The sequence below is a fragment of the Dendropsophus ebraccatus genome, chromosome 5 (genome assembly GCF_027789765.1).
Source record: "Dendropsophus ebraccatus isolate aDenEbr1 chromosome 5, aDenEbr1.pat, whole genome shotgun sequence".
Lineage (NCBI taxonomy): Eukaryota > Metazoa > Chordata > Amphibia > Anura > Hylidae > Dendropsophus > Dendropsophus ebraccatus.
This window is the reverse complement of record NC_091458.1, coordinates 32,308,228-32,320,699: the sequence shown is the minus strand read 5'-3', so window position 1 is coordinate 32,320,699 and position 12,472 is coordinate 32,308,228. Positions and strand designations below refer to the sequence as shown.

The window sequence follows — 12,472 nt, the reverse complement described above, 5'->3', positions numbered from 1 at the left end:
AGATTACCTCTACAGTCCTGTCCCCTGATGCAAGCCCCAGCCTAAAGTGGATCTGCCATGATTTAGAAGGTGAACGAGACTTCCTGGGTCAGAGTACAGTGCTGTAGACCCCGCTAAACAAACCATGCCCCTCCCCCACTCCCCTCCCATCCAGTACAGGGAGCTCTTAAACCAAATCAATGCTCTTAAACCAAGTTACGATTTTGAAAAAATGAGCTCTTCTTGCTAAATGCTCTTTACTAACTGTTATAACAGATGAACTTGGCGCTCACAGACTACAAAGGTGTGAAGGTTACCAGTTCAGAGAATGAACGTAGCGCTGGCTACACACACACGGTACGCTCTGCTCATGTGAGGGACAATTTTTACCCCATTGTTGAGATCATTGGGCGGGGGTCCTAACAGACGGAACCACCACCGATCAGCTTGTTATCCCCTATTCTGTAGCTAGGGATAACTTCTTCAGGTAAGAACACCCATTTAAAGTAGATAAATAGGGTGTGATGTAACGTACTGTTCCAGTTGTCTTCTGTAAACCGGCGGTTGAAACCACGTTCTCAATCTCTTCATTTTCAAATAAAGCTTTTATTGTTACCTGAAACAAAGAAAGTTAAAGCAAATGTAATACTTCCCTAAATATTTTTTTTATATATGACCTGGTCATATTTAGGGAAGTAATACATTCTCTTTAATTTAAATGGAACATGTCATCAGAAAATGACCTATTGTTTAAATCAAGTTTTTATGTTAAAGGGGTACGCCAGCAAAAATGTTTTTCTTTCAAATCAACTGGTTTCAGAAAATTATATAGATTTGTAATTTACTCCTATTTAAAATCTCAAGTCTTCCCATACTTATCAGCTGCTGTATGTCCTGCAGAAAGTGGTGTATTCTTTTCAGTCTGACACAGTGCTCTCTGCTGCCACCTCTGTCCCAGACAGGAACTGGCCAGAGCAGGAGAGGTTTTCTATGGGGATTCGCTACTACTCTGGACAGTTCCTGTCTTGGACAGAGGTGGCAGCAGCGAGCAAAGGTGTCAGACTGAAAAGCAAACACCACTTCCTGAAGGACATACAGCAGTTGATAAGTCTGAGAAGACTTGAGATTTTAAAAGAGAAGTAAATTACAAATATATTTAACCTTCTAAAACAAGCTGATTTGAAACAAAAAGATTTCTGCTGGAGTACCCCTTCAGGGCCTGTTCACAGCGAGATTTCAGCTGCGAGTTTTGAAGCAAGATCAGCTACGAGTCAAGGTCCTGGCAGGTCTCAGTACTACATACTTGCAACGGTCTGCAAGTATGTAATGCAGCCGGCCCCCTTAACCTCTTCTGCTACCGCCCTCCTCCCGCTCCGCTGTCTCTACATACATTACCTCTCTCCTGCATGGGCCCAGACGTCCTGCTCTCCTGCCCAGCCAATCAGTGTGTTGCCCAGCCGCAGCCACTGATTGGCTGGGCGGGAAAGCAGGACGCTGGGACCAGTACAGGAGAGAGGTAATGCATATACAGACAGCGGAGCGTTGCAAGTATGTAGTCCGCTGCAAGTATGTAGTACTTGGACCTGCAAGGACCTTGACTCGTCGATGATCTCGCTGCAAAACTCGCAGAGAGATTTCAGCTGCGAGTCTGTACATGTGAACAGACCCTTAAACATATCTTGTAAGAATTTTTGGTGATTTCTTTTTTTCAATTTTACTATTTATATTATAACATAATCCTGAACTCTTGCGGTTTTCCTTTTGGCCACTAAGCTTAATCGAAGCTGAGACTCCCTGTTCTTTACAGATAATTGCCCAGCAATGCACTGATTATTAACACAGGAGTACAGTGACAGTAACCTCACTGCAGTGAAATGAGATGTTCTGCAACAGCTCTAGGCAGGAGTGCTGTGGGAAGCAAGTAGGCAAGGTGGAAGGACTGTGAAAAGCAATGCATTCTGGGAATTGTAGTACTGAGCAATTGCTCAACCAGAAAGTACAGAAATAAGACTCCCCAAAACCAATGGATTTTTGGTGTTTTCTAGGTCAGCAATGTTATAAGCCTTTGCAGCATGTTTATATTTTAACCTATTGTTGGAGTATCTCTATGTTAAAAACAGTAACAGTGTGCATAGCATCATTAGGCTAAGTTAACACTACAGGATCATAGTAGGGAAAAGCGTCCGTCTGAGTATTGACGGCCGCAAATAATTATCAACGTAACCTAATACTACAACAAGTGCTGTACCTTTAGCCACCCACCACTGCTATGTTATATACACACCTCAGTGCAATGAGGGACAAACCCATAGATTAGTATACGGTCTTCATAGAATGCAGCTGGTATTGTTGCAGGGGCTTGCAGGATCTCAGTGCAATTCTCCTTGTCCTGCGTCCACCGAGCTGACACAGCCGTACATACTGGAGACTTTAGTCGCTTTATTTGATTCTTCATCTGTAACAGGAAATATATAAGGAATTTTAAACTTTTCATCAACTCTTCATTCTTAGGCTGGGTTCACACACTGTATACTTCAGGCAGTATTTGGTCCTCAAGTCAGGTCCTCATAGCAACCAAAACCAGGAGTGGATTGAAAACACAGAAAGGCTCTGTTCACACAATGTTGAAATTGAGTGGATGGCCGTCATATAACGGTAAATAACTGCCATTATATCAATATAACAGCCGTTGTTTTAAAATAACAGCAAAAATTTGCCATTAAATGACGGCCATCCACTCAATTACAACATTATGTGAACATAGCCTTTCTGTGTTTTCAATCCACTCCTGGTTTTGGTTGCTATACAGCCTCACAAATACAGCCTCAAATATACATAGTGTGAACCCAGCCTTAAAGCGTAACTGTCATATTTTTTTTTATTGCAGAAATCAGTAGTATAAGTGATTTTAAGAAACTCTGTAATAGGTTTTATCAGCCAAAAAAGCCTCCTTCTGTACTCAAGAAGCAATCTCCCAGCCTCCCCCCCTGACTTCTTATCTGTGCATTATCAGGCAAACACGTCTTCATTACAGAGAAGCCAGTGAAGACGGGTTCTGCTTTCTCAGGAGGTGCTACACCTAATGTAATTCTACCATGCTGAATGTATGTTACCATAATTTTATACCTATAAAATATACCTAATGTTATTACTGTTGTTTCTATATTCTTTGTTAACTCATATGTTAGCTTGTTGTACAAACATGTTTACTGTTGGCACTAAATTCAGTGCTTATAGATTTTCTCTTTTGTAATATGTTCTTAAAAAATCTAATAAAAAACATTGAACCAGAAAACCTCCCCTGCTCTGGACAGTTCCTGACATGGACAGAGGGAGCACTGTGTCAGACTGGAAAGAATACACCACTTCCTGCAGGACATACATCAGCTGATATTGCATATTACAAATCTATATAACTTTCTGAAACTAGTTGATTTGAAAAGATTTTTGGCTGGATAACCCCTTTAAGTAAAGGATAATGACTACCATTTTGCCACCACCATACTGAACCCCTAGCTACACCTCTGGCCTTAAACTGGTATTCCCATCTCCCCGCAATGAATGGAGCAGTCAACACACCTGTTTGCTGTAGTTGGCAGTCCCCTAGTGAGCATAGTACCTTTTGGTAATTTGTCCGCACAGTGGATTATCTCGGGTCTCCTACTGTATCTAATGAGTCAAAGAGGAGTTGCACCTTAGCGTTTGTGCCACACTCTGGCACACCTCACCACTCCTTTTTCTTCTTTATTAATAATAAATGCTGCCCATCCTCCTGCTCGTTCAGCTGTCAGCCAATGTCTCTGATTGCAGCTCAGTCCTTTATAGGCAGTTTATGTCTGAAAGGAACACTCAGATATAGTTGAATCTCTAAGCCTGAATGTATAGGAGCTGTGGTCTAGGGGTAGCTCATCTGTCTAGAGACCTGCCAACAGTTCATCCTTTGGTTCAAATCCCCTGATGGAAATGAAATATAGTTATTCATTTTTCTCATTATTGTATGTATTTTATAAGTGCAAAGAATTCCCAATCAGGTCCAAATTTGTTTTGAAATTCGTTTTTTATTACAGTGAGAAAAATAATTTTTATTTATTTTTCTCCTCATTGAATTAAAAAAAATAATCTAATTTGGACCCGATTATGATCTCTTTGCACTTTTAAAAATGACACAATAATGCTGAAAATAAATAACTATATTTCATTTCCATCAGGCGATTCGAACCAAAGAAAGAACTGCTAGATAGGGGATTTACCCCTAGACCACAGCTCCTACACAGCATATGAGATTCAACTATATCTGATTGCAGATCAGTCCTCTATTGGCAGAAACTGACTGAGAGCTGAGCGAGCAGGAGGCCGGGCAGCATTATTCATTAAGAAGAGGAAGGAGTGGTGAGGTGTGCCAGAGTGCGGCATAAACACTGAGCCACAACTCCTCTTTGACTCTTCATTACAGTAAAAGACCTGAGATTGCACATAATTCACACCACGGACAAATTACCAAAAGGCACCATGCTCACTAGGGGACTGCCAGCTACAGCACACTGTCAGCACCTTAGGTAAGGCCCGGGAGCTGACAGATTCCCCTTTATTGATTATACTTACAAAAGTATGACAATGAGATTTTAGCTATTACTGAAAACACATTAAGGGTGCCTTCACACCTACCGGATCCACAGCGGATCTCACTTCTGCGGATTCGAAGCGAGAACCGCTGCGGATCCGGTATCAATTCACCCCTATGATAGCACATATTCGCAGCGGGATTAACATGCCGCTGTAAATATGTGCTTTAACTCCCTGGTGCCCGCAGCCCCGCCGCCGCGTCCCCCATCCCCGGCGGCGGCACATCCCCCCCATCCCGGCCACATCCCCCCCATCAGCCCATCTCCAGCCCGCTGCCGTGAGCATACATTACCTGTTTGGGGGAGCGGCTGCAGTAAGGCTCCCGGCTCCGGTCCCGCTCAGCTGATCTGAGCGGGATCGGAGCCGGCAGCCTCACTGCAGCCGCGCCGCCGAGCAGGTAATGTATGCTCTCGGCAACGGGATGCGGGCGGGGCGGGCTGGGGGTGGACTGATGGGGGGATGTGGCCGGGATGGGGGGATGCGGCGGGGCTGCGGGCACTAGGGAGTTAAAGCACATATTCACAGCGGGATGTTAATCCCGCTGCGAATATGTGCTATCATAGGGGTGAATTGATACCGGATCCGCAGCGGTTCACGTTTCGAATCCGCAGAAGTGAGATCCGCTGTGGATCTGGTAGGTGTGAAGGCACCCTGATGAAACATAAGCACAAGTTAAATCATATATATTACCTGCTCACTCCATTTCCACTTAGATTTGTCAGCAAAATAATCAAAGGATCCCGAACCATCGTGTGCCAAACACCTGAGCAAATGCTTATTAGCTGTAGTCCTGAAGCAAAGAAGTGTAAAGGTAACAAATCCAAAAAGGAGTAGCTTGTGTTGTGTGTGCAGTTTATATTTCATGCAGTGCGGTCCAATATTTTTATTATTATATCCAGAATGGAAATAATCAGACTCTGTCTACTTTATATACATAAATTTCTATCTACCCAAGATATATATACAGTGGGGAAAAAAAGTATTTAGTCAGTCACCAATAGTGCAAGTTCCACCACTTAAAAATATGAGAGAGGCCTGTAATTTACATCATAGGTAGACCTCAACCATGAGAGACAAAATGAGAAAACAAATCCCGAAAATCACATTGTCTGATTTTGTAAGAATTTATTTGCAAATTATGGTGGAAAATAAGTATTTGGTCAGTAACAAAATTTCATCTCAATACTTTGTTATAGATCCTTTCTTGGCAATGACAGAGGTCAAACGTTTTCTGTAAGTTTTCACAAGGTTGGCACACACTGTTGTTGGTATGTTGGCCCATTCCTCCATGCAGATCTCCTCTAGAGCAGTGATGTTTTGGGGCTGTCGCTTGGCAACGCGGACTTTCAACTCCCTCCAATGGTTTTCTATAGGGTTGAGATCTGGAGACTGGCTAGGCCACTCCAGGACCTTGAAATGCTTCTAATGAAGCCACTCCTTCGTTGCCCTGGCGGTGTGCTTTGGATCATTGTCATGTTGAAAGACCCAGCCACGTTTCATCTTCCAATGCTCTTGCTGATGGAAGGAGGTTTGCACTCAAAATCTCACGATACATGGCCCCATTCATTCTTTCATGTACCCGGATCAGTCGTCCTGGCCCCTTTGCAGAGAAACAGCCCCAAAGCATGATGTTTCCACCCCCATGCTTTACAGTAGGTATGGTGTTTGATGGATGCAACTCAGTATTCTTTTTCCTCCAAACACGACAAGTTGTGTTTCTACCAAACAGTTTCACTTTGGTTTCATCAGACCATAGGACATTCTCCCAATACTCTTCTGTATCATCCAAATGCTCTCTAGCAAACTTCAGACGGCCCGGACATGTACTGGCTTAAGCAGTGGGACACGTCTGGCACTGCAGGATCTGAGTCCCTGGCGGCGTAGTGTCTTACTGATGGTAGGCTTTGTTACATTGGTCCCAGCTCTCTGCAGTTGATTCACTAGGTCCCCCCACGTGGTTCTGGGATTTTTGCTCACCGTTCTTGTGATCATTTTGACCCCACGGGGTCAAAATCTTGCGTGGAGCCCCAGATCGAGGAAGATTATCAGTGGTCTTGTATGTCTTCCATTTTCTAATTATTGCTCCCACAGTTGATTTCTTCACTCCAAGATGGTTGCCTATTGCAGATTCAGTCTTCCCAGCCTGGTACAGGGCTACAATTTTGTTTCTGGTGTCCTTTGACAGCTCTTTGGTCTTCACCATAGTGGAGTTTGGAGTCTGACTGTTTGAGGGTGTGCACAGGTGTCTTTTTATACTGATAACAAGTTTAAACAGGTGCCATTACTACAGATAATGAGTGGAGGAAAGAGGAGACTCTTAAAGAAGAAGTTACAGGTCTGTGAGAGCCAGAAATCTTGATTGTTTGTAGATGACCAAATACTTATTTTCCACCATAATTTGCAAATAAATTCTTACAAAATCAGACAATGTGATTTTCGGGATTTGTTTTCTCATTTTGTCTCTCATAGTTGAGGTCTTCCTATAATGTAAATTACAGACGCCTCTCATCTTTTTAAATGGGAGAACTTGCACTATTGGTGACTGACTAAATACTTTTTTTCCCCACTATATATATATATATATATATATATATATATATATATATATAGTGATTTAGCAAACTGGTGTAAAGTAGAACTAGCTCAGTTGTCTCGAGAAACCAATCAGATTCCACTTTTCATTCCTCACAGACTCTTTGGAAAATGAAAGGTGGAATCTGATTGGTTGCTAGGGGCCAGTTCTACTTTACACCAGTTTGATAAATCTCCCCCATAATCTTTTGAACAAAATATTAATTGTCTGGTTTGCCTGGCTTTCTTCTAATGTTTTTATAGGCACATACAAGTGATTCAACTTGTTTACCCTTGTACTTCAGATAAGTCAGAAACCACATAAGGCTAACACACATAAAGTCATATGCACATAAAACCTATGGGCCAAAGGATTGGCCCAGCAGGTATGATATATATAAGATAAAAATAAACCGCTATAAAAAAGGGATAGCTTACCCTACACCACACGTGAACAGGTGAATGTAAATCCTATTTTCATTTAAAGTCTGAATGACCAAGTTTTCATTTTGGACATGTCCATCACTGATGAGGAGAACGCGCTGACGATTCACTTTTGGTCTAAGCAAAGACAAGGCTTGTAGAACCTTCCAGAACTCAGTGCTACCCATGTTGGGTTTTGCTTCCTATGAGTTAATGAAATTCTTATAGTAAGTAACGGTCCAAAGAGTCCAAAGAGAGTGCAAGTATACAACATCTGCTGGGTTTCTTACCTTTATAAACTGTTCCATATTGGATTTGTCATTGTCACTGCAACCCAGTCGGAAAGACTTTGGGAAGGAGAACAACTCTTTATAATCTGCAAAAAAAGTAAAAAAAACAAGAATGTTGATGTTGAAAACAAATGTGGTTTCTGTTCTCTTACAGTAAAGATGGGGAACCCTGTGGGAACCCAAACTACTATTATGTCTGGGCAGCCAAAGCTTTATTATAACAGCTTTAGCTTTGGCTGTCCAGGCATGATGGGAATTGTAGTTTTGCAACAGCTGGTGGGCCCGGGTTCCCCTTCCCTGCTTTAGAATGTGTCATCAAAATACTATAAATATATTCTGCACTATGGCCCAGATTGACAGTTAACCTTAGCTACAAGATCCAGATAGAATTATAGTGCTTCATTGTTACTATGGTCCATCCATCTTTATGCAGGTAAAGGTGAGTGAACCAGGCACCAACCAGTGCGTGTATACAAGGTCTAAGTGATTAAAATGTAACTAATGTTAATTTAGGAGCCTGTAGCAACCCCCACCATAGACAGTCGGACTACTACTCCTACTACCACCACTACTGCAACTACTACTACTAATACTACCACTACTACTTTCACCACTACTGCTATTACTACTACTACTGCCACCACTACTGATGCTACTACTATTACTCCCACCACTACTACTACTCCCACCCCCACTACTGCTACTACTGGTTTCCCGCTGGCCACACGGCCTCTTCACCTCCTTACATTCCCCCTGGTGCCTACTGATTCTTCAGGTACCAGGGAGAATAGAAGGCTGTGATGCCATATGGTAAGCAGGAGAAAGGACACCAGCACTAGGTAAGTATTTTTCTTTATTTTTTTATTTACAGGCTGGGGCAGCACAGGGGAGACCACCTAGGGCAGTTGTGCACAGCCTCCGGCCCCCTAACTACTAAAAAACAACAACATGGGCATGATGGGAGTTGTAGTTTTACAACAGCTGGAGGTCTGACCACCTACATACCCATCCTCTTACTTACGTGTTCCCCAACCGGTGGCCCCCCTCACATCACTCAACATTGCCACATGGGAGAAGTAGTTTTGCAAATGGATAGCGGTAACCCCACTTTATTACCCCAGTACTCCCACCCAATGGGACTGGGAAGAGCCAGGTACCATCAGGCAGAGGCGTAACTAGAAATGTCTGGGCCCCATAGCAAACTTTCCAAGAGGGCCGAGGGCCCCCCCCCCCCCCCCGCCCCAACTTTTCAGAGATCGGCCGCTCCGTGACCCGGCCAGGTCCCGCAACGGCTGGTCTCATACGCCATGTGAACATGGCCTGGCACTGCACACATACATATATATATATATATATATATATATATATATATATCCAGCCTGGTACTGCATGTATACATCCTGTCTGGCACTGCATATATGTATATATATATCCAGCCTGGCACTGCATATATATATCCAGCCTGGCACTGCATATATATATCCAGCCTGGCACTGCATATATATATATATATATATATATCCAGCCTGGCACTGCATATATATATATATATATATATATATATATATATATATATATATATATATATATCCAGCCTGGCACTGCATATATATATATATATATCCAGCCTGGCAATGCAAGTAAAGTCTATGGTTGTATGCAGGGTGACTATAATGCATAAGGGGGGGGGGGGGGGTGTCAGTCCTCCAGGAGCTGCAGCCACAGGGTAGCTTTGTATATTGACAGTGTGGGACTACAACTCCCAGTGTGATCTGTCTGTGCAATCTGTGTATCCATTGAGTCTGAGGAGGGTGGAGGGCACAGACAGCAGAGAGAGCACATTGGGAGTTGTAGTCCCATAATGTCACAGCACCTGCAGGAATACAAACCCGCCCAACCACACACACACACACACACACACACACACTTATACATCTTTGTAAGATAGCAGCCACCCAGGGGCGGATTAACTTTACCAGAGGCCCCGGGCTGTTCACCAAGCCTGGGCCCCCCCACCCCACTGTAACTATGGCAGCACTAGCCTGGCGTTCATAGTACAGGATAGATAATGTCATGATGTCCTGATTTGTGCAAAATTGCCATAAAAAAACTGTGATTTTTTGCAAATCATGTCGGAAGTGTAGCCTGGAGACAGTACACCACTGAAAGTATAAGTCTTTTTGGGTGGTCATGGGCCCCTTAGGAGCTCAGGGCCCCGGGCTGCCGCCCGGAACGCCCCTATTATAATCCGCTACTGCAGCCACCATGTTTCCCCCTCCCCCACACAGACACCTAATGGGTGACAGCATATACTTACAGGAGGAGGAAGGAGCTGTCACCGAGGTCCGGCAGGAGAGGGCTGGGGGTCAGAGGTTATCATGCTCCGCCGTGCAGGCAGCTGACAAGCCAGACAGGAGAGCGGCCTCTAGCTGCAGCAGGAGGAGAGGAGGCTCCTGTCAGGGCGCGGACAGTAATTGGGGGGGAGAGAGAGTGAGTGTACACCAATGTTTTATCCCTCTCTCTCTCTCTCTCTGTATATTCTGTGATGCGGTCGGCTGTGAAGTTGGCCCGAATCACGCTGTCACAGGGGCCTAGAAGATTGCACTGTTGCACATGTTCTACCACAGGGGCCCGGGCCCCTGCCCCCCGGGCCCCATGGTAACGGCATACCCTGCCCCCATTGTAGCTGCGCCATTGCCATCAGGCCTGGACTGACATTTTTTGGGAGCAGCAGGCTGGTGTTACTTGGGGTTATTTAGGCAGATAACCTTACTGCTCTTATGCCATTTCATAACATATCCTATCAAGGTCAAAGCTAGGGACTCACAGAGCGACAATTATAGTTAAAGTGGTACTCCAGAAAAATAATTGTTTTTAAATTCACTGGTGCCAGAAAAGTATAGAGATTTATTTATTATTTTTTTTTTTTTTTTTATGAAATCTTCCAGTGGTTTATTCTTTCCAGTCTGACACAATGCTCTCTGCTGCCATCTCTGTCAGTGCCAGGAACTGTCCAGAGGTTTTCTATAGGGATTTCCTACTACTCTGAACGCATCCTGTCACAGACAGAGGTGGCAGCAGAGATCACTGTCTCAAATTGGAAAAAATACACCACCGCTCTATAATTCTCTATAATTTTCTGCCACCAACAATCAAAACTAGTTGATTAAAAAAAATATCTCAGGAGTACCCCTTTAACTAACATTCTATATCCCTTTTATAAATTGATCTAAAAAATTCCCTGTATAAATGAAAAAAACATTTTAGGATTATAAGATTCACTGTATAAACTTACTTGATCCAAAAAGGATAATGTTCACATGATTGTAATCTATAGACGCAAGTGCAAGCAATGCAACCTGTTTAGCACTGTGGAAATAGGGCTCCATAGAGTTAGAACAGTCAAGGCATATTATGGTAAATATTTCATCATTATAGTCGTCAAATTCATACTGAAAAATCAACATGCTCGCCTATAAAGAGAGAATTGACATAGAACAATCAGTCGTTCCAGGACTGTGCTTGTAATCCAAATCCACTCTTATACCAAAGCAAATGTTCCCATAAGAAATCATTGAAATGCAGACAATTGGTTCCAAACCCCCAACAATAATGATATTTTATTCTGAGTAACATGTAGAACAGATGAAACAAACAATGAGAAACAGCAGAATATGTCATATTATAAGTTACTGTACAGTATAGCAATCAGCCTGTGGTGTATAATGTATAGTAACTGCATAAACCTGAAAAACAGCAGCAGTTTGTAGATACAGGATGGAACTGCAGATCTCCATAATGCAGTAGTGTAGTACAACAAGCTAGACTAGAGAATCAGGGCTGTTCTCAGAGGTCTGTGTGGTCACATGACAGCAATGGGAAAGGGGTGTGTTCAGCATGGACCAATCAGGAATTGAGAATCACAGAGCTGTGCAGGAGGACACTGACAGAAACTTTATATAAAGCAGTGTGAATGGCTGAGTGTGAGTGCAGGCACATTATAGCAGCAGTGTGTATAGCTGAGTGCGAGTGCAGGCACATTATAGTAGCAGTGTTTATAGCTGAGTGTGAGTGCAGGCACATTATAGCAGGAATGGAGAGCATTGAAAACACAAGGGCTGACAGAGACTTCAAGGAGCATGAAGGAATGAGCAGGGTTACAACTATGAAGAGATTACCTCCACAGTCCTGTCCCCTGATGCAAGCCCCAGCCTGAAGTGGATCTGCTATGATTTGGAAAGTGAGGGAGACTTCCTGAGTCAGAGTACAGAGCTGTAGACCCCGCTATACAGACCATGCTCCATTGTGTCGGCGCCGCTAGGGATCCCAGCCGGAGTGTATACTATGTGTATACACTCTGGCCGGGATTCCCTCAGCCTTCAGCACAACGTAAGTTCCGTACTAATCGCAGCCGTTGCAACAACGTTGGAACTTACGTTGTGTGAACATTTGTAAAGGGCTATAAAGATGAAAAAGGTACGGTTTACCTGGAATCATGATAACTAGCCCTCTCTAGTCATGTACTTATTTACACTCATGATTTTTTGCTGACAGGTAAAAGCTGTAGTAAAAGCTGAAATCACCTT

General features: G+C 43.4%; 1 protein-coding gene across 5 annotated transcripts in view; it reads right to left on the bottom strand.

The window, feature by feature from the left end:
- Positions 1 to 12,472, bottom strand: part of LOC138792407 (protein mono-ADP-ribosyltransferase PARP4-like) — a 66,277-nt gene that overhangs the window by 17,742 nt on the left and 36,063 nt on the right. For all 5 annotated transcript variants that reach the window (XM_069969797.1, XM_069969796.1, XM_069969798.1 and 2 more), the window contains 6 exons: positions 11,182 to 11,359; positions 7,887 to 7,972; positions 7,612 to 7,799; positions 5,293 to 5,392; positions 2,264 to 2,434; positions 515 to 595 (listed from right to left, as the gene is read on the bottom strand). In XM_069969797.1, the coding sequence (XP_069825898.1) occupies positions 515 to 595; positions 2,264 to 2,434; positions 5,293 to 5,392; positions 7,612 to 7,799; positions 7,887 to 7,972; positions 11,182 to 11,359 (804 nt within the window). The remainder of the gene's footprint in view (positions 1 to 514; positions 596 to 2,263; positions 2,435 to 5,292; positions 5,393 to 7,611; positions 7,800 to 7,886; positions 7,973 to 11,181; positions 11,360 to 12,472) is intronic.